The 21,846-nt window shown below is 36.2% G+C and overlaps 2 protein-coding genes across 4 annotated transcripts in view; both read left to right on the top strand.

The window, feature by feature from the left end:
- The window catches only part of ilvbl (ilvB (bacterial acetolactate synthase)-like), a 40,224-nt gene extending 31,168 nt beyond the window's left edge, over positions 1–9,056 (top strand). For 2 of the 3 annotated variants that reach the window (XM_039764092.1, XM_039764091.1), the window contains 4 exons: positions 3,025–3,095; positions 3,347–3,418; positions 5,238–5,343; positions 8,568–9,056. In XM_039764092.1, coding sequence (XP_039620026.1) covers positions 3,025–3,095; positions 3,347–3,418; positions 5,238–5,343; positions 8,568–8,746 — 428 coding nt within the window. In that variant the 3' untranslated portion in view covers positions 8,747–9,056. Of the gene's footprint in view, positions 1–3,024; positions 3,096–3,246; positions 3,419–5,237; positions 5,344–8,567 lie in introns of those variants that run through there. The other variant, XM_039764093.1, reaches the window with a different exon arrangement.
- A 5,281-nt stretch (positions 9,057–14,337) lies between these two features.
- The window catches only part of ei24 (EI24 autophagy associated transmembrane protein), a 26,837-nt gene continuing 19,328 nt past the window's right edge, over positions 14,338–21,846 (top strand). Inside the window, exon 1 of the mRNA XM_039764090.1 lies at positions 14,338–14,466. The gene's annotated coding sequence lies outside the window, so the exon portion shown is untranslated. The remainder of the gene's footprint in view (positions 14,467–21,846) is intronic.

The raw sequence follows: 21,846 nt of genomic DNA, 5'->3' as shown, positions 1-21,846 counted from the left end.
TGATTTATATAGTATCTGAGCTGCGTGCAGTTTTGGTTCACTTACAGCAGTTTACATTTATAACAAGTAGGGATGCTACACTTTTTAGTGCCGTTACTGATCACTGCCTAATTCTGTGTTACTTGAATTGTCTAATACTGATTCAAATCTGTTTTCTTTTATATTTAAAATTGTTTTACACTACGTTACTGCATAAGTAGCCTTTTGTTCTATATATAAAGTGGTGTTTTTATAATTAAATAATTACCTTATTTTTTCATTAACAAAATGAAATTCTGTAGACTTATTGTTCAGTGACCATGAACAATTCTAAAGTAAATAAAACCCCCTTAAAACATACATTCACCCAAACTGTTCACCTTAACACACATGCCATAAAAGAAAATAAAAATTCTTATCATGATTACAAACCATAGTTCAAATAAAATGTTTATCAAGAAGATACAAGACTAAATACTTAATAAGTTTACACATAACATCGACATGTTTCTTAGTTAACAAGCCTATTGCTTACCAACCAAGAATTGAAGGCAAATTCTTCTTTATCCTTTTTTCTGATTTATAAATGTGAGCTGCTGTACTAAACATAAGCTCACTCATTATGCACGCTCAGACATGGAGTGTCCATCTTAATTACAAGTCAGTGAAAAGATCTGAATTCATTGTCCGTTTCTGCCAAAGATGCACTCCTTTTCTTATACTCTGCTGTTCCTTTGCATGCAGAGGATGACTCTTTAGATTTCATTTTATCAATTTATTACTGCACTTTCTTTAATGTGAAAGCTAATATGCCCATCTTAATTCTTTCCTAAATTTTCACTGATCTCTGTTTATAGGAAGTTTGTCATCAAATGGCATGTGTGATTCCTTAAGTACCATAATACTTAGTGTAAACAAACACTATAGCTAATTTACCATAAAGCGTAGTAAGAAGGTCCTGAAAAAAATCATTTTTTTAAGACCAACTGATTTACTGATCACCAATCGAGTCTCTTGGTGTGAAAATCAGCCGATCGATTGGAGCATCACTGTTAATTTCTCATAATGCCTTCTTGCTTGGTGAGGGTATCAAATGCCATTTGCAATTTGTTGTGCTTCCCTGTTAGCTTCTTCTTAGCATGTATTATTTCATAATGATATATAATTAAGTGAAAACTTGTGAAACTTTTTTCACTTTTAACCGTTTGGTACAGTATTGTTGTTGAACAACTGATGAAATCAACCTCTTGCTTTTCAGTTTATGTTGTCACTGTGCTCTATGGGAGCACAGCAGAGGAACCCAAATGGTGTGGAAAAAACATACAATTAAGATTCTCCACTTTGCACATTGTCTCATCCTTTGATTTCTTCTTTTTAACCATTTATATCCCTCTCCAGAATTTACTTGCAGATTTATTTCAGCAATTAATTCTAGCTTCAGTGTTACTATTATGTGACTTTGACAAACTGACAACATACAGTGTTAAACTGTATGGGTCAAATTTACCTGCAAAGTCTTAGCTGAAACTACACAAAAAGGTCCAGGTAAAATACCAAGGACTGCATTCCTCTGGCCTGAAACTTCTCCTCTTGTATTGAGCAAAGTAAATTAAATTACTGAATTCCAACCTTTGGACATTCTGCTTGTACTCTTTCATTTAAATAGAGGGGCATTATGTTAGACCTCAAATTTATTAAAGGTTTTAATGTATTCTAAGTTATTTTTATTCTATACCATGCTTAGTATTATCAAGAGATATAATATACTGTTTTAAGCAGGTTAGAGTATGTGTTTTTTTAATAATAAAAAAGTGCATTTCTATTGATGAGCCTAGTGTGGTATACAGTGGGGTGGGCAGATTCAGTCCTGGAGGGCCGCAGTGGCTGCAGGTTTTTGTTCCAACCCTATTACTTAATAAGCACTTATTGCCCTACTAACACTTCTTCTTCACTTTAGTTGTCTCGCTCGTTTTTTTTTTTTGTTTTTTTTTTTACCCTTATTGCTTATTTCAGTCTTAAACAGCTGTAGTCTTGGTTTTTAATTGTTCCTTATTAGCAATAAGATGCAAATGACAAAAGAAACCATCATTTCTCCATTTAGCTTGTTTCAATTGTGTGTATTTATCATGCACTATTGCGTTTAATTAAATACTTGGAAGCAAAGTGAATAGAAAAAAGTGAAGCACTGAGAATAAGTCATCTGTTTTAGATTTCAAATTATTTGGATGATAACTTTAGAAAGGAAAAAAAAATCTAGGATATGAGAATGACTTGACATGGCAGAGTTAAAGCACTAGCAAGCCATGAAATAAAATAATTGACAAGGATTGGTTTTTAATTAAGCAACTGGGTTGGAACAAAAACCTGCAACCACTGCGGCCCTCCAGAACTGAATCTGCCCACCCGTGAATACAAATAATTAATTTGAAGCAGAAAATTATTTGCATTGTAGCATACAAGTGTGATTTAGATTTAGCTAAGCCAAATCACTTAATAAAACTTAAAACAATAAAAAAAAAAAAATCACAAACAGCTATGAGGATTGCACATGAATTATCTTACAGTAGATTGTCAATCTGCTTTAGAGTACAAGTTCCAAAAGTTAAATAAAGTCCACCTCTGCTGCAGTAATCTTATAGCCACTTGCTTTGCAGAATAAAGATAAACTGCATGCTCTAAATTAAAGCTGTTAGTGTGACTGGTATATTGTTTTGGTCTTTATGGACAGACATGCATCTTGAAATTTTGACTTAATCTGTCTCTTTCCAAATTCACGTATGAGAAAAGCAAACTTGACTGTTTTAGTCCAGCTACCTTCCCAAAAGCAGAACAGTTTATTAAGACTAATTTGAAAGTCTGTGGATGACACAGAATGAGATAATTAAGTCTTGACTCTATTTATAGTTCACCAAATGTAATATATACTGTGTATATAGTGTTCTGTTATACTTATATAATATGTTAGTGTTTGACTCCATATTTATTGTGACTGACCTGTTAAATCTGTCATATCTAAAGACTGTTTTCTTTGATTTATTCTTTAAGGTGCATTTGGAACTTTGGGTGTCGGTGGAGGTTTTGCTCTGGGAGCAAAACTCTGCAGGCCAGAATCAGAGGTATGTATTAACGCTAGTGACCTAGATCCAGTCCTCCCAGTCTTGGAGACTTTTGTTTTTCTTTTTCTGTAAAGAATATTATTTTACTTTAGAGAAATGCTACCTTTTTGTTCCTTAATTATTTTCTAATGTATCGTTCCTTTCGGTCTAGGCGTGACTGAGACAGCTGGAAGACCAGAAAGTCAGAAAGCTGATCTAGGATTACCTACAATTTTGTGAACATTGTTGCAATAAAACTATTCTCGCTCTAGGTCTGGGTTATTTATGGTGATGGGTCACTTGGATTCAGTGTTGCTGAATATGACACCTTCACTCGTCACAAGGTATGTGTTTTTTTGTGGATTATATATAACATGAAAATGGATGTCAGCTGCATGTTCTACTTAATGTAGATATCCATTCTTTTTTATTCTTTGGAATGCTAGTATGTTGATGCTTTTTAAAGTGCATTGCGCTGCTGTTTAATTTTAAGAATTATGCAAATTAAATATTTATTGATTCAAATTTAAAAAACCTAATTTGCATGGTGGTGTTTAAAAACGTTATACACCTCTTAAAGATAAATAATTTTAAATGCATTCAAACAGGAAAGGTACAAACGTAAGTACCAGGCAGAAAGAAAGAAAGAAAGAAATCTACCTAACCTCACTGGACTTAACTAAACAATACTGTCCCTCTATGTCAATTTGCTCACCTAGTACACTTCTTTTTCTCAAATCTGGTTGTATATTTTGTGACTGCTGGTCCCAAATCTCATTAAAAAAGCTCTCTTCAAATTCAGAAGGCAGACTTTCAAATCTCAGTGTCTCCACTTATAAATTAAGGGGCTATACTCTTAACTTGTGTTGACGAAATTCACCAAAGCATTTTTATAGCAAATATAATGCATTTGCCAGTAACAAATATTTTCATGGAAATTTGCCTTGTGGCCAGCTTACAACAACTTTTTTTTTTTTCTCAGCACCCCATAATGCTTTGTGAGACCAGTGTGATATTACATTGTAGCAATTAATATTGGATGGAGTAGCCCCCAAAACTCCAGAGTATAATTCATGTGAATACATTTAAACACAAAATGTGCAAACAGAAGGAAACTGGAAATGTATTGTATTTGTGTCTTAAAGGTAATGTCTTCTTGTATGGGCTTGTGTGTCACCTGTATGTAAATCATGGGCCCACATCTTTAATGGTATTTCCCAGAGGCAAGCAGGAATGAATGAACACACCACATGCCTTAACGCTTATTTGGCAGTAGTGGCAGTGAATAAGCAAAAGTAAAACTGCATTATTATAATCCACCCAAACCTACCTTAGTTTCTCCATACCCATTGACTTCAGTGCATTTCACTGAGTTCAGTGAAGTTCCTGAACATTCTCATGATTTCGTGAAACTCAATGCAAAGCCAGTTCAGCAGGTGTGTGCATCACTACTCTTAATGCATTACACACCCAGTTTATGTCTTTGCCAGTTTCAAAAAATTTTTAGCCCTTATTACCACAGCTTAAGGATTATGACATTTGACTCTTTTATAATGCATCTGTGAATAACTCCCAACCACAAGCACCTCTTAACCTATGATCCATTTTAAGACACTAAGATAAATACTATTATGAAAGTTATAAGTATTGTGAAATTGAAGTACATTATGTTAAAATATCTCAGTGAATCAAAACAATTTAGTGTATATCTTTTTCATCACATAGTGTATTATTTTGCCACTTTGCATTGATACTTTGTTATTTATGCTGAATGTATCATTTTTACATGTACATATTATAGTTAAAGAGAGAACAAGCTTAATACATGATGCACTTCCATTGTATTTGTTGGTCCAGGTTATTATTATAATGTTTGATTTTATGAGAATGGAAGTAAGCACTGAAGAGTCTTCACCAGTCATAGATAGATTTAAGTTAAGTGTATTGTATTGGCATTCTTACCTTAATGTGCTACTGTGTATCATTGTGTGATGTCATCTATTGTTTTCTTTCACACAGTTTTATTTTCCATTTAATATAAAGAATGATATGTTAACCACATTAGGGTTTTTGATCAGTATCAGAGCACTGAGACTTTTACTTAAGTGTTTTTTGTTTTTTTTTTGATGCCGTTTTACTTTTTGTTTTGTTTTCCCTTTATAGACACCAGTAATTTCTCTAGTGGGAAATGATGCCTGTTGGAGCCAAATCTCTCGAGAGCAGGTTCCTCTTCTAGGAAGCAATGTTGCTTGTGGACTTGCCTTCACAGGTCAGAACACCCATCTTTAAGCTCAGAATGTGGACTTAAGAATTTCACAACTGAGTTTAAAAATTCAGACTTATTCATTGGTTTACTGTTTTAATATAACAGGTTATTGTTTAAAAATGTAAACAGCCTTCTCAATTCAACTTAATGCAAATTTGTGATGGCCAGAACCTATTGAGGAATTATCAGAAATAAGACAGAAACCAGCCACCGATTGGGAGCAATTCCATTATGGGGAACCACTCACAAATGCTGCATTTTTACAGTACAGAATTGTGAAGAGTCGGGAGTAATGCGGTAATGGGCACAAGCCTACACAGAATACAGATTTACCAGAGAGGATACTCCTTTTCAGTTAAGAATTGCTAGTAAATCTAAAAGCAAAATCTGCCAAGGACCAAACCATTAGACATGGGAATATAAAGCAGCAATACCTACCTATTGTGTGTGGATTCGTCTGCCTTGGGGTCTGTCTATGTGGAGTTTGCAGGTTCTTTCATGTGCTCATGGAAGATTTGTCAAAGTACTCCATGTTTGTCCCACTTCCGGGCTAGGACTGACAGTTGTCAGCTTCCCTGGTGTCATTAAGCATGTCTTAGTGATCGGATGCCCCGTCCATGACTGGTTGCTACTTTGCGTTTAATGCTTCTAGGGTGGGCCAAAAGCCACCAACAAATCTATATTGGTAATGTTCAAGAGAATAAAAAAATATCAAATTGTGTGCCATACTTAATGAATAATTACAGATTAATATTTGGTATTAAAGAAGCCTAAAGGAATAATATATGAGGTTTGTTTTACCTTTGTGTTTTGTTTATGAACCAAACACAATTAAGTGTTTGCATATTCTATCTATATACAGTACTGTGCAAAAGTGTTAGGCACTTTAGCTAGTTAAATAAATGGTCCTCATAGATGCTTATTTTATGTCTTCAGAATTAGTGTGTCAATAAACAAAGAGCCTATTTTAGAGTTCCAAACATTCGTTTTTCAAAAAGTGAAGTGATACAATAACATATTTTAATGTCTTAAATAAAGAAACAAAGTAAAAGACTACTTCTCAGTTACAAGACATGAGAGCTTTGTAGGCATATAGCTCAGTGCTTGATTAAGGTGCTAATAATCAAAGTTATCATGTGTAGGTTGAGTCATAGTGATTGACGGAATCAGAAACAGCTGTTTAGAGGAAATCAAACTGGGCAAGGAACAGCCATAGTAAAAAGGTGAAGGTTGTGGTAGTTCTGGCAGTTTATCCTGCAAGTCTTAAACCTTAGCAATAATGAGCATAGCAACAAGACACAAGGTGGCCATCCTGCATTATCAAGGTGTCTCCCAACTAGAAATTTCATGCCAGACTGGTGTTTCCAGATGTGCTCTCCAAGCTCTTCTGCAGAAGCACCTACAAATGGGAATTGCTGGTGACTAGAAACACAGTGTTGGCCACAGAATCTGAGTGCAGCAGATGAGAAATACATCAAGATTACTTCCCTTAGAAGTTGCAAGGTGTCTAGCACTTCAGTCAGAAGCGTCTTCATGGAAGAGTTGTGATTAAAAAGCCAATCCTGTGAGGTGGAAATAAATTAATTACCTACACAGGAAGACACAATGACTGGTGTCATAGAAACATGGCAATAGATGCTCTGGACTGATGCATCAAAATTAAAAAGTTTTGGCCCTAACAGAAGACAGGACAAGGGCTAGAGAATGGTACATGGATAAATGTCTGCAGGGAACAGTGAAGCACTGTAGTGGTTCCTTCCAGGTTTGTGGCTGCATTTCACACATGGTGTTGATTTATTTAAAATTGATGGCCCCTCACTGCTGATTTATTTAAAATTGATGGCCCCTCACTGCTGAGGAACTCAGGCAGATTTATATCCATCATGCAGTGCCATCAGGGAGATGTCCGATCAGTCCTATCTTCATTCTGCAGCTTGACAGTGGCCCCCAAACACATGGGGAAAATCATACAAAAGTATGTGCAGCAAAAAGAGGTGCAGGAAATCCTGCAGCAGATGGTATGGTCCCAACAGAGCCCTGATCACATTGACATCAAGCCAGTCTGGGATTACCTATAGAGAAAGAAGCAACTAAGACAGCCAAAGTCTGCAGTGGAACTATGACAAGTTCTCAAAGAGTCTTGGAAAAACTTAACCATAAGAGTATCTTTAAGAAACTGCATGCAGTGTATTACTGCTGATTTTAACTCAAAAGGCGGTTACTGATTTCATGCATGTTTTGTTTACTGCACTTTTTAGAAGCTTTATTAATGAATAAACTAATTGTGACATCAGTTTTGAAAGCATTTTCGCTTTACAGCTTTTTTTCACAAGTGCCTAAAACCTTTATCAATGCTGTATTGTGTTCTGATAAAAATTTGCAAGTAACTGATATGTAAATACATAGTTACAAACGGAAATGACAGGTTAAAAAATTCTGGCTATCCAGCTTCTGGACATAGTTAATCCCTTTGTAGGATGTTGAAGCGGCACAAACTATACTGACAGCAGCCAGCCCAATAGAAGGTGCAAGTTCACCTTTAAAGTTCTTTTGTGCGACACACCCACGCTCACTCACACCAGAAGTAAATAGGCCAGTTAGGCCGGGACACACATCTTTTCACTGATAAAATACAAATACATTTAAATTGACCATTGCATCTTTATGCTTAAATATTGTTCAGAATGACAACATTGAGACAAAATATGAAGTGCGAACATTGACATTTGTTAAAATAGACTTTAAGGAGCAGTTTTAGCAGAAAGGAAAGCTGTAGTACTTTTTGTTGCTTTACCTAGTAAAAAAAGTTTTGAATGAGCAAGTTGTGAATTTTTATATTATAAATGCTGACACCATTTTGTGTTAGTTTACAATTTAACTTTAAAAACAATGTCACTCGGTAAAATTAAAGAAATATATTGCATGTGCATGGTTGTATTATACTACATTTCAAACCTAAAATAACAATTTTATTTAGAATATTTAAAATAACCAAATACTGTATTGCTTTCTAAAACTATGGAAAATTACATTGAGTTTTTGGGAGCCAGTGTTATTTTATTAATGAAAATTATTTATCAAAATATTTTTTAAGTGTAGAGTCCAAAATGGCTTTATTCATACTACACTGAACTTTGTGCTTTATGTTTGTACAGGTGTTGTATATGTGCATGTAACAAACAAATACAGTTATAAATATATAATTTTTTTTTTTTTTTTTTAATTAGATTATCACATAGTGGCAGACGGTTATGGAGGTAAAGGCTATCTGGTCAGCTCCAGTGAGGAACACAAACTGGATGAAATTATAAAGAGTGCCCAGCGGGACAACCGAGAGGGACGTGCTGCACTCATTAATGTCCTAATAGGAAAAAGTACTTTTAGAGAGGGCTCCATCTCTGTGTAGAGTTCCTGGTAGTCATGTTTTTATTTTTAATTTTGTTCACCTATCTCATTCTTTAGCTTTGTTGTTAATGTGATTGTTTAAAAAGGAATATACTGAAGCTGCATCTGAAAGAGTTTTTAAAATGAATGGCTTATTTTTAAAATGGTTTAAATTACAGTCCCGGTTAAGTTTTTTAGGTGCTATAATGTTCACATCTTGCAGCAGAATCTTGTTTCTTTGTAAATGGGTTCATTTTCAATTGTAGCACATGTGCTTGCATTCGAAAGCACACATGCACTTTAGGCATAAATAAAAAGCACTATTCATCGTGTACTGGAATTCCTTTTAATATCTGACATTTCGATATGTTTTTTTTTTTGTGTATGTTTGGCTGTAGCATTATATTTCCTACCTCAGCATATTAAAAAGCAATTTAAAGAAGAAAGAAATTTGTTTAATTAAATGTTAGGAAGTTTACTCTGCTGCACAGCCCAGATTTTTGTACATTGTACTGTTATTTACAATCCTTTGTTGACAAGTAGCACAGAAACACTGCAGGTTGAGTACATAATAAAAAGGAACATTAATCAAATCTTCACATTTTTTACACATTTATTACAGGCAGCTTTACATCAAACAAAAGGCCAAGTGATATCACAGAGTCAGACTTCAATCCTCAGGGTCTGCTGTGTCTTCTAAGCCTAACATCAAATACATTATCCTAATTATTAATTAATTAATATATAAAAACATGGAAATTTCCTGATTAAATAATATATACATTTATAGTTGATTTTCACATTAAATGCAAAAGCTTCTTAAGTCATTGTCATCTCTTTCCTCCTGTCCATGTTAAACTACTTGGTTACCAGTGCACCAGTTTCATTGTAATATCGAACCATTATTCTTCATATACACTCAGTTCAGTTTTCATTGATATAGCTCAGCATTGTGTGTCTGAAATTTGAAAAGCCCCTCACTTAAAATGCATAAGTGAATTTTCAAAATTGTGTGTCTTAAAATATTACAATACAATGTATTTTTGTATAGCCCAAAATCACACAAGGAGTGCCGCAATGTGCTTTAACAGGCCCTGCCTTTTGACAGCCCCCCCAGCCTTGACTCTCTTAAGAAGGCAAGGAAAAACTCCCCCCCCAAAAAAACTTAGTAGGGAAAAAATGGAAGAAACCTTGGGAAAGGTAATTCAAAAAGAGACCCCTTTCTAGGTAGGTTGGGCGTGCAGTGGGTGTCAAAAAAAGGGGGGTCAATACAATATACAGAACAGAAGACAAGTAATTCTCTATTCAATATAATAGAGCAATAGAAATATTACAAGTACAGAGCAAAATTCAACATTAGATAATATTACATAATATGATTTGTATAAAACGAATATTACTGATTCATTTACTCCTCAAATGAATCCTGAGGGACGTTATTTCAACTTTATAACCAACTATATTTTTCTCTTTTACTTGTCTGAGAGCCAGTCATGACAGTAAAATAGATTCCTAATAAAAGTTATTTAAATGTCAGTAAAGTCAGGCTTGCAGGTTTAAAATCACCATCATGCCAGCTGCTTGTGTGAACCTCTGCAACCCCAACTTACTTCTCACGCTGCTGGCAGTCATATTAGGTTAAGTGACCTTTATAACTCTACAAGTAAAATAAATACAAGCAAGTAAAGCAGAATGTCACTTCACTTAATTTAAGAAGAAGGCATGGCTTGGCAGGCCATGATATAAACAGTGAATAAATGTCTACTCAGCATTTAAGTTACACTAAAATCAGTGTCATGGCTGCAGCCATGTTTTATTATCTGAAGTTTATAATGATTCAATATTTCTTTGACACAGAATGACCGGCTGTACATCACAGTCCATTGTAGCCAACATTTTTAGCTTAGGACTTCAACATAGATTATACCTGTCCATTGGGTTCTTCTTTCAAATATGTTATGTTTAAGAAATACAAACTACAATTAGACATAGACTCTCCACATCCAACAAGTAGCAGTATTTCAATAGTCAGTGCAGGTTTTACATCACTTGAGTTGGATCCTGGTATCCATGCAAGCTTTTTTGAGCCATGATTCAGGTTTGAAAACAGTTAACTAACTCCAAACTGCACAGGGATCATTTACCATGCCATAGATACATTTTATTTGTTAGTTATATATTTTTTTTATCATCAATGTTGTTTTTAAAAAATGTGACAACTGTGACTCCTTTACAAGACTTTCTGTAATCTCAGAAGTTAGTTGAAGGTCTCTCCACTTTGGTTTTTTTTTTTTTAATCACTAAAATGTAACTTTCCTTGTATGAAACATACAATGTTTATGTGGACATTTCAGATGTTAATCAGTAGAGGAAAACAATTTAAATAATTTAAAATGAAACCTGCAGTTATTAAAGCTGGCAAGATATATTTGTTGCTTAATCTAACAGGAAAGCTACAAACAAAAAACAAAATGAAAAAAACGGTAATCAATTTCCAGATTCTTTTTCTATTGAAGTGTATTGTCTGCTTCTGTGTAGCATTACATTAAATGTTTATTTTTATGGTACTGAACTACTGTTGAATTGCTACATTATGGTTTTACCGAAGTTTGGCTACTACAAAGTCATATATGCTTCTGTGCCCTAAAAACCTAATTAAAGTACATTTGCTAACTTTCGTATATTTTTTTCTTTCTGAAATGTTATTCATTTAGTGCAGTTTATCTATGGTATTCAGTTTGTATGTATTCTGATGTTTAACATGACATGCTTTACTCACATACAAGGATAATATCTTGTATTGTTATCCATTATTCCATTTTCTGGAAAACTCGTTTGCTTTAATTTAGAAGCTAACATTGTGTGAGTTACCTATCAGCAGTAGCATGGGAAGTCATTTTGGTTGAAAAGCTCATCTGGGATATTGCACAGTATATTTTACCTTGCACGTGCATAAACATGCACACACAAGCCAAAACATTATGGCCACCTGCCTAATATGCTACTGCTCCTGCATGTGCCACTGTAGCTCCAGCCCACTGAGGCACTGACTCTGGAAGACCTCTGAAGTTGTCCCGTGGTGTCTAGCAGCAGATCCTCTAACTCTGCCAGCAATCAGACTCATTGTTCCAACATACGCCACAAATACCTGATTACACTGAGATATATTGGGTATTTGGGGGCCAGGACAACATCCTGAAATCTTCCTCAAACCATTCCTGAATAATTTTGTGCAATGTGGGAGGGCACATTATCCTGCTGAAAGATGCCACTTTTTTTTTTGGGAATACCATTGCCAAGATGGGGGTGTATGTGGTCTGCAAGGATTTTAGTTAGGTGGTATACATCAAAGTTCCACATAAATGCATAAACCCAGTGTTTCCCTACAGAACATTGCCCAAAGTATAACACTTCTACCACCAGCTTGTAATCTTCCTCCAGGGAATCCTGGTGCCATCCCTTTTCTAGGTTAACCATGCACATGTACCCAGCCGTCCACATGATGCACCAGAAAATGGGATGCATTGGACCAGGCAACCTTCTTTTGTTGATCCAAGGTCTAGTTTGCTTTGGATGTCTTCTTTATTCGTTGAGTTATACATGTTTGATGTAGTATCCATGAGTAATGGGATATTTCATTAATATAGCCTTGTCACAATTATTCAAATCCTATATAATATTGTTGTTTTTAAAACCTTTTGCTAGCTATTATGGCCTAAAGTGGAACTAAAACATAATTAAGCCTTTGGGAATTCAATTCAAAAATGATCTTCAATTGGCTTCAACTTTGATGCATATATAAGCCTCACCCATGAAGGTGTTGAAGGTGAGTTGCAATCATGGGTAAGACTAAGGAGTTTTCAGAAAATCTGAGAGAGGAAATTATTTCATTGCACCCGAAAGGAATCGGGTTTAAGAAGATCTCCCAAAAACTGAACATTGCAAGAGGCACCACTGGGGAGCATTTTAAAGAAGTTTAAAACTTATGGCACATCCGCAAACCTGCCTGGCCGTGGGAGAAAATCCAAAATGTCCTCAAGAGCCCTTAACAACTTAGTCAGGACAATGAGGAAAAATCCCCGTGTTGCTGCAATATACCTTTCAGGACGAACCAATGAAGACCAGGACAAGTACTTACTTAGGTGGCAACTGTTAGACCAACACAGAATGAACACTTCATGGTCGCAGTCCAAGATGCACTCCACTCTTGACCACAAAGAACATCAAAGGACGGCAGTTCTACGCACTGATAAAACTAAATTGGAACTGTTTGGACACATGGACCACCAGTATGTCTGGTACAAGAAAGGCCATGCCTATAACCAAAAGAATACCATCCCCACAGTCAAGCATGGTGATGGGTCATTGATATTGTGAGGATATTTTTCTGGGGTAGGAACCGGAAATCTCGCCCGTGGAACTGGCATCATGGATTCCCAGAAGTACCTGGCCATTTTAAAGAGGAATTTGATGCGTTCTGTTCAAAAAGTGAATTTTGGTGATCATTGGACTTTGAAGCAGGACAAAGTTAACAAAGGCTTGGTTGACAAATGGATCCTAAAATGGCCTTCTCAGTCCCCACATTTAAAGCCCATTGAAAATATTTGGTGGGATTGAAAGAAGGCAGCTGCAGCACAGAACCCATCAAATATCAGTGAGCTGGAGGCTTTTGCACGTGAAGAATGGGTAAAGATCCGAACAGGGATGTGTTAAGAAGCTTGACCACAAAGAGCATCAAAGGTCAACTAGAATATGCCAGGAGAAATAACACTTATTGAAAACAATTATTAGAAGTTCTAAAAGCTAAAAGATGCTCCACAAAGTACTGAAGCTGGGGGTTGAATAACATTCAATTTGATTTCATTTTTTATTTTAATTTGAGCTCAGACTTAAACTTACCAGACTCCTACAGAACTTCAATGCAACACTCTTAAGCTCATCTTTTCTTCGACTTTAATAACCAGAGGGAAGTCTCGGGAGTGGTGATGTCAGGGTGGTTAACTCTTTATCATAAGGGTGTAATTTCTTGTAGAGTATATATGGTCCAAAAATAGAAAAAAATGTTTTCTTAGGAGCTGCAGGTGGTCTACCAAACAGCTTGATGTCTTCCATAATTTGACATCAAGACAACGGTTTATCAGTGTGTTTACTCCTACCTGCGAGTCAGGAGGTGTCAGACAAAAATAATTGAAACGACTTATAATTCTTCTAAACAAAATTAGAGCTCTGATGTATGTATTTTGTGTATCTTTACTATCTTAGGAATGCCCTTTATTAATTCTTCTGTCATTTTCTTGAAATATTTTTCTTTGCCTTCTTGTTAAGTACTTTGAGCTACATCCTTTGTATGAAAGAATTGTATAGAAACAAAAATGATTTTGCTGTTGTTGCAGAACAGAAAATTAATAAATCAATTTTTATAAGCTGAACAACGACTAAAACCAAGCATGATGGACTACACTATTCTACTGTACTAAACAGGATGTCCTCACGCAGAAACTGTGAACAGAAAGCAAGATGTACAGCAACAAGTGTCACGAAAAACGAATTCGCCACCTACACGCCAAGAGAACGACAAAGACCGTCATGCCTCAGTGATGGACGCGAGCATGCGCAGTGTTGTTTTGCGTTGGGCCTCAGAGCGGTGTATTGATGTGTGTGACAGAAGAAAGGAGGGAGACAAGCACTGTTTAAAATTAAAACGCGGATAGAAAGCGACGGTGGCAAGATTATCTACATGAGGTAAGTGTTAGATTACTCCCTTTGCCTCTCTGTTACGAGTTAAACGATCATTTTTAAATAACAAAAGTCTTGTTCCCGGGTGGAGCAGTTTGCTGCTGTTGCCTTGTTGACAGCTGGATTTGCAGTTCGTATATCCCATTATTTGCTTGATGCCTATTAAAAATAAGGAAACTGACAAAGTGAATTGGTATCGACAAGATTCTTTTTTTAAAAAACACTGATCCTCTCAGAGATCGCGACACATCCGCGCGCGGAAACACCCGAAAAATGCAGTGAGTGACGTGCGAGGCGAGCGGCAGCCAGCAATAAAATCTTTCGGTTCATCGGGAATACAAAAGTCACACCACAGAATGTGAGAAAAGAAAGAGCCACCGGCACTGCTCTGCTCTGCTCTGCTCTGGTCGGTTCAGCTCTGAATGTGCTGCTGTTTGGAGCATGCCATCAAAGCCACGTAGTAGTCGTTGATTTTCAGCATCTAAATAAACATCATTGTAGTGGTTTCATTCTGTTGTGCACCTGTTTATGCTTGCCAGCTTTATTGTAGCATATTTGTAATGTACATTAATAATAATAAATCAACGCATTCATTTTGCTGATATGGCATTTTCATAACTTGTTAAGTTAATTGAATTACTTTTGAGAAATCAAAAAGTACCTCACACTGCTAATACAATGAGCCAATATAGCTTCCCAAAATCCAACAGTTACATTTCTTAATATGGCAGCACAAGACAGGAAGGAGGAGGCACACTCATTCCTCAAACTAGATTTATTTTGAATCCACCTTGGCTAACAACTTTCATGCTTAAATTACCCCAGCTTTACACAATGTCACATTACCAAACACTTCATGTGTTAAGTCAGTGTATCCACTTATATTCCATGAAATAATGATTAAGAGACAGATCTATTTCACCTTTTAATTGCTACACTATCTGTCAAAAGTTAAAGAACACCTCATTTTTTCCGGTTTTTCTTAATCAGTTGAAATGCAATGCATGACCTAAAATGATGAAAAGGTAAGCAGTAAACTGCCAGAGGTTTACATTTAAAGTTTAGATTAGCAAAAACTGAAAAAAGTGAAATTTCAGAATATTACAGAGATGCTTTGATGTTCTGCGGTAATTTAATTAAAGTAAACAAAGCCTTGCAAGTTGAAGCAAACAGTTTGCACAGGTGCAACTAAGCTCTAACTTTGTGGCTGATGTCTAAAGATGTTGCTTCAGGATGGCCAGATAATGCTGCTTCATCTTCATGATGTCATCTATTGTATGAAGTACCCCAGTCCTTTTCCCAGCAAAACACCCCCGCAACTTGATACTGGCTCCACCGTGCTTCACAGTTAGACATGGTGTTCTTTGAATTTAGAGCCTCACCCTTCAACCTCCATACATATCGCTGGTCATGATGGCCAAACAATTCAAATTGTGCTTTGTCTGACCAGAGAACACTCCTGTGAAATGCTGCATCTTTGTCCTGGTGAGCAACTACAAACTGTACTCTGGATTTTCTATGTTGATTTTGAAGTAATGGTTCCTAACGTTGGTTAACAGCCTTTCAGGCTACGGCAATGGAGGTGGGTGACGACACTTTTGTTACTGATACCTCCAACTCCTTCACTGCTTCCTTAAGTTGTTATCTCGGAGTTCTGTTGAACCCTTTTGAAACAAACTTTGTTCATCTCTGGGAGTCAATTTGTATTTCCTTTCTGAGTGATGTAAAGTCTGTATGGTCCCAGGCTTTTTATATTTTCATACAGCTGATTATCCAGTTGCTTGTGATATCTTGTGAACTAAGGAGGAATCTGACTTGTGAATTTTCATCCTAAGGCCTTGACTTCGATTTGTTTGATTTCCCCATTTGTCTTAACCCCAAGAAAGTGCTAGTTCTACAGGTAGGCACTTATATACAGCCACAGGTTTTCTAATTAAGCACTAATTATGATAATTAGCAACTCAGAAGCTGTTAAAAATTAATTACATCAATTCCCAGACTCACCCATACTGTTTAAAGAGACAGTCAACTTTTTATATGTAAGCTTTTGACCCACTGAATATCTGACATAGTGGTTAAAAGCCAAAATAAATTTGTCTCTTAATGATTATTTTGGAGAAAAACTTTTATTGAAATTGAGTATATATGCTAATTGACTTAACATGTGAATTGTTTGGTCACGTAATTTGTGTGATACTTAACGAACTTTAAGTTTGAAAGGTTTTAGCCAAGGTTTACGTTAACCTGTGGTCTTAACTGTACATACACATACAAAACTGGGATACGGTGAGTAACCCAGTGAAGGCAGAAACCTGGTTTCTTAAAAAGCCCAGTTTACATGCATGAGCCCACCTAAGCGGTTATCCTTTGCCAAAACACTCCCGATGTCATAAAAAAAAAACCACATAAAATAAAAAGAATAATATCAACAATGGCCAAAATGAATGTGAAAACAGGTTTGGAGCTTGTGTCTCCCGAGATTGTGCTGCTGAGCTTAGTGTAGCAAAGGTCCCAGTGTTTAATTAAAAATGCTCATGCCTTTAAATGAATCACACAATCATTTATCGTATTTGATATATATATAAAAAGACAATTTTCACCATGACTCTTCAAGGCATAAAGTTGGAATAAAATACAGGTGAAATTATTATGTCTAAAAGAAACTTGTTTGCTCAAGAATACACTAAATAAATAAAATCAGTGCAATCGTATTAAAATTACAAAAACAACATTCATTTATTTAGCATAGTGCTGGGAGATATACCGGTTCATACCGAAAACCGTTTTTTATTTTTGTTGTGGTATGGATTTTCTTTATACCGCAGTACCGGTTTAAATAGCCTAAACAATGTTCGGAACGTGGCGCAGCGGGAAAGTGATTAAGGAGGGACCTTTTAATAATAATAATAATAATACATATTAATTATATAGCACCTTTCCCATGCTCAAGGCACTTACAGAATATAAGAAAGAATGGCAGGGTATACAGTATATAGCATTGTACAAACCAAATAAATAAGTAAAGAAGATTACGACAGTGAATTCAGAGAAAAAAAGCCTAACAGACAACAGAGTTGATGGTCTCGCACACACATACAGGTTACATGATCATCTTGACAGAGAGGTAAACTGAGAGAAGGGTAATAAAGTCAAGTAGAGCTAAAAGCCTTCCTGAACAGATGAGTTTTGAGTTGTTTTTTAAAAGAATTCATGGAGTCAGCTGATCTGATTAATTTCGGTAGGTCATTCCACTGCTACACCACTAAACACTCATGGAACGGAGTATATGCTTTAGTGGAGGTATTGAGCGGTGAAAATGGACAGAGAACATTCTGAAACTGAAGCTGTAGCAGACGATAAAGTTGAACATGATGACAAAGAAGAAGTTCTGCCGAAAAAAGGAGCCGTGTCTGTTGTCTGGAGATACTTTGGTTTTAAAAGGTCGGATGTGGACCAAACAACTATTTACTGCAAATGCTGTAGAGCTAAAGTTGTCGCCGTAGGCCGGAGGTGACAGCACAAGCAATTTGCTGCACCACCTCAGCCGCACACATGCTTTGGAGTACCATGAATGTATGGAACTAAGATTGGTGTCCTCCACGTCCTCGGGTAAACCTGAAAAAGCTAGAGGACACTCAAGTCAGACGTGTTTGCTAGAGGTACTGCCTACGACAAAAAGAGCAAGCGGTGGATCAACATAACCAACGCCATTACAATCCACATAGCTAACATGTCAGTGGACAGAGATTGTTAACATTAATAGAAAGTGTAGTTTATTTATTCTATTTATTCCTTTTCTAAGACATGTACAGTGCAATACAACTTTTGACAAGCACCTCTGGATATTTTACTAAGTGTAAATGCCTCTTTGGATGGTTGAAAATATGTTGTCAAAATTTTAGTTTAAGTTGTTTGTAGAATTTGTTCAATAAAAAGGTTCCATATTTTGACTGCATTTGTCATTCAGTGTAATTCCTTCTCTTCATTAGTGCCACCCTGTTGAAAACTATCACTTTATGGGGCCATGCAAACCTGTATTAATACTTGTGTGCACATTAAAATGTTTGTTTTGTACAATGTACAATTCTCATGTCAGTGGAATAGGTTATTCTTAGCCAGTCTACTGAAGTACTTGCAGTGGAAAATGTGGTTAACATCCACTCATGCATGGGAAAACAATACCGTTGAATACGGTGAAACCGGTGTAATTTTGAAAAATACTGTGATATAGAATTTTGGTCATACCACCCAGCACTAATATAGCACATTTTCATACAAATAATGTAGCTTATAAAGCCATAATGAAGAAAGAGAAAAAAGACCAAATAAATAAGAAAATAGAATTCTGGAACACTAATTAATATGGAATAAAACCTGCAGATGGTTGGAGAAAAAAATAAAATCTGCAGGGGTCCCATAGCCACGAGACCGCCCAGCCACCTCTAGGCATTCTGCCTAACATACATGACCACAATCAGTCTTCATTGTATTCAGGGTTCTCATGGAAGAACTTGATGACGCTGTGAAATTACACAGCAAACATAACTGTGATTCAGCAACATTCATGGCAAATCAAAAATGAACAAAAAGAAATGAGCAAAAAAAAAAAGTCACAAACACCAGCTTATCACATAAAAGACATTCTTATTTGAAACAAATGGATTTACGTTGCTGCTTGCTGACCTGCAGTCACCCACTGAAGTTATGTTGCATTCCATTTGAACTGGAAAGTCGGAATTTCCGAGTTCCTAGTTGGAAGTTTCAACTGGAATGTTCCCACAAGTCAGACTTCCTACTCAGAAAGTGGGGAGAGCCTCACCAATCCTGACCTGAAAATCCAAGATGACTGCACCGCACATCAACAGAACTGAAAGCTGTAGTATTACACTGTTTGTTAGCACTTCTGTCTAGTTGTGTCAGTTTAAATCAGTTGTGCATACAGTACATTCAAACTGTCTCTGGACGTGTTGCTACGGTGTTTGTATGGGCAAAATACCTCCTAATGAGTTGTTATTCATTTGTTCAGTTGTTGCCTGTACTCCGAAAGAGCAAACACAGCAGGTTTTGCTGGCAGCATCTGTATTAGTTTCCCCAATGTAGTCATCTTGGCTATTACGTCATTCACAGCTCCAATATTTCATTTTTGAGGTAAAAGGAATGCATCATTAGTCCTTAACGATCTCCACAGCACACCTGCCTACAAACCTTTCCCCAGTCCATTTTATACTGGTCTGTAAATTAGTCTCTTAGAGAATCGGAGCCCATCTTGTTCACCAAAAAAAAAAGACATTATCCCTTTATTTTACTGTAATTATTTACCTATCCTGCAGTAGCACTGTTCATTCAGTTCTTCAACATACATTTTGCAGTTTCTGAAGTACAACATTATTTCAACTAGGAGAAGGAATAATGCATTTGACTCAGAAAATTTATTGTGGATGCTTCCGACATTTCCTACCCATGGCTGCTGGATGTACGCATGAAGCAAACACTGTGAAATCCGTAAGTGTAACCTGATTAAGAGTTTACATTGCCACATAACTGGATTACTTGCTGAGAAGTCTTCACGCGTTAACCGAGTTTCTCCGAGACCAATATTGCTGTTTCTCCTACTGGATATACATACATGGAACTTCCGAGACCAGGTTTCTGTGGATAACCAGGTCATTAAAGGGAATGCAAATGCACACACAGTTAGTGTCTGGCTAGGATTTAAACCCAGTTTCATGTAGCCATGAAAGAGTACAACTAAACTACAAGTGTGAAAAAGTAAATACACCCAATGGAAATTGTTGACTTTTGCAACAAACTTGAACAGGCACGGTAGGCCTTCATGCAAACAGTGCCTACAGATGAAGGTGATATACTTGAATAAAAACATAAGGAATGTTTGCCTTTTCAATCGGTTATTCAACAAAAATATAATTAGATGTAGTAATGAAAATTGTGACCGCTCTGCCTTGCAGAATTCCTCCATTTGTAAGATGTCTGTGGGTTTCCTTGCATTTCCCATTTTCAATGGGATTCAAATCAGAGCTTTGACCAGGCCACTCCATAACCCTCCATTTCTTTGTTGTGAGCTGCTCCTTGTTCAGTTTTATAGTGTGCAGGGTGCCAGTGCATCGCAGGAGATTTCAAATTATATTTTCTCAATTTGACTCGGAACTAAATGGTTTATTCCAGTTTTGAAGCATATTTAAGTTTTGTCTGCTTTAGTAAAGCTCCAATACAAATATCTTAGCAAACAAAGTGTTTTTGGTCCTAAATTGTGTAATATAAAAACATTCTTTCTTCACGACATGTACAGTCAACTCCAGAATTTTTGGCTACACTCATTAAAACAAGTTAAACATTAATAACATAAACTACATGTAATCAGTGATATTTAGGGTTTAAACAAATACATAAGCCTCATCTTTTATTTTAACACTTTTTTTTTCCAAACAAAAAACGTTCTGTAGTAGAACAAAGTTTTCATTGAGAACATTTACACTTCCATTATTAATATTAAGTGAACCTTTCCTGGCAAAAATAAAAGCACTGAGCGTCTTTCTGTAATTTTAACTAGGTTAGGGCACATGTATAAAGGGATTTTGGACTACACAATCCTTTCAGGACATTTCCAGTTCTTTAATATTCTTGGAGTTGTGCTTGTATACCACCCTCTCCAGTTCACTCCACAGGTTTTGAATTGGGTTTAAATCTGCAGAATAAAAACTTTATGTTTATTCAACTATTTCTGTGTTTATTTTGATGTGCGTTTGGGTACATTATGTGGCTGAAATGTCCAGCCAAGGCTGAATTTCAACATTCTGGCAAAAGAAGTCAGTATCTGGGTTAAAATTCCTATGTACTTGAATTCAGTTTTCCATTTATCTTCACAAGAGTACTTGCACCCAAAGAGCCCCAAAACATCAATGGTCTGCCACCATATTTCACAGTGAGTAAGCAGGTGCTTCTCTTTATGCCAAAACATGCCACTAGTGTGCACAATCAAAACGTTCAATTTCCATCTCATCTGACCATAGCACACAACTAGTGATGCAAGGCAAACTTCAGGAGCCATCTGTTTGTGTCTTGCGCCTAAAAAGGGCCTCTTTTGAAATAGCTTTAGGTCTTTGGAGTTGGAATCCAACAGTTAATTTAGAAATATTAGAACCCCAATATTCAACCAAATTATGGAGTTGAGAAACCACATGTGTTCTTTGAGGATTTTCCTTTCTCACTATGCGTTGGGGCATCATGCTCACATGTCTTCTTCCAAACAGATTTTCAGCCATTTCGTACTTTGAAATTTTTTTAATACCCTGATTGTCCTTAACATTGTATTCTGTGGCCTATGAATTATTTATAACCATTTCCTAATTTGCACAACAAAGGATGACC

The sequence above is a fragment of the Polypterus senegalus genome, chromosome 9, assembly GCF_016835505.1.
Source record: "Polypterus senegalus isolate Bchr_013 chromosome 9, ASM1683550v1, whole genome shotgun sequence".
Taxonomy (NCBI): domain Eukaryota; kingdom Metazoa; phylum Chordata; class Cladistia; order Polypteriformes; family Polypteridae; genus Polypterus; species Polypterus senegalus.
This window is presented reverse-complemented; position numbering and strand designations above follow the sequence as displayed.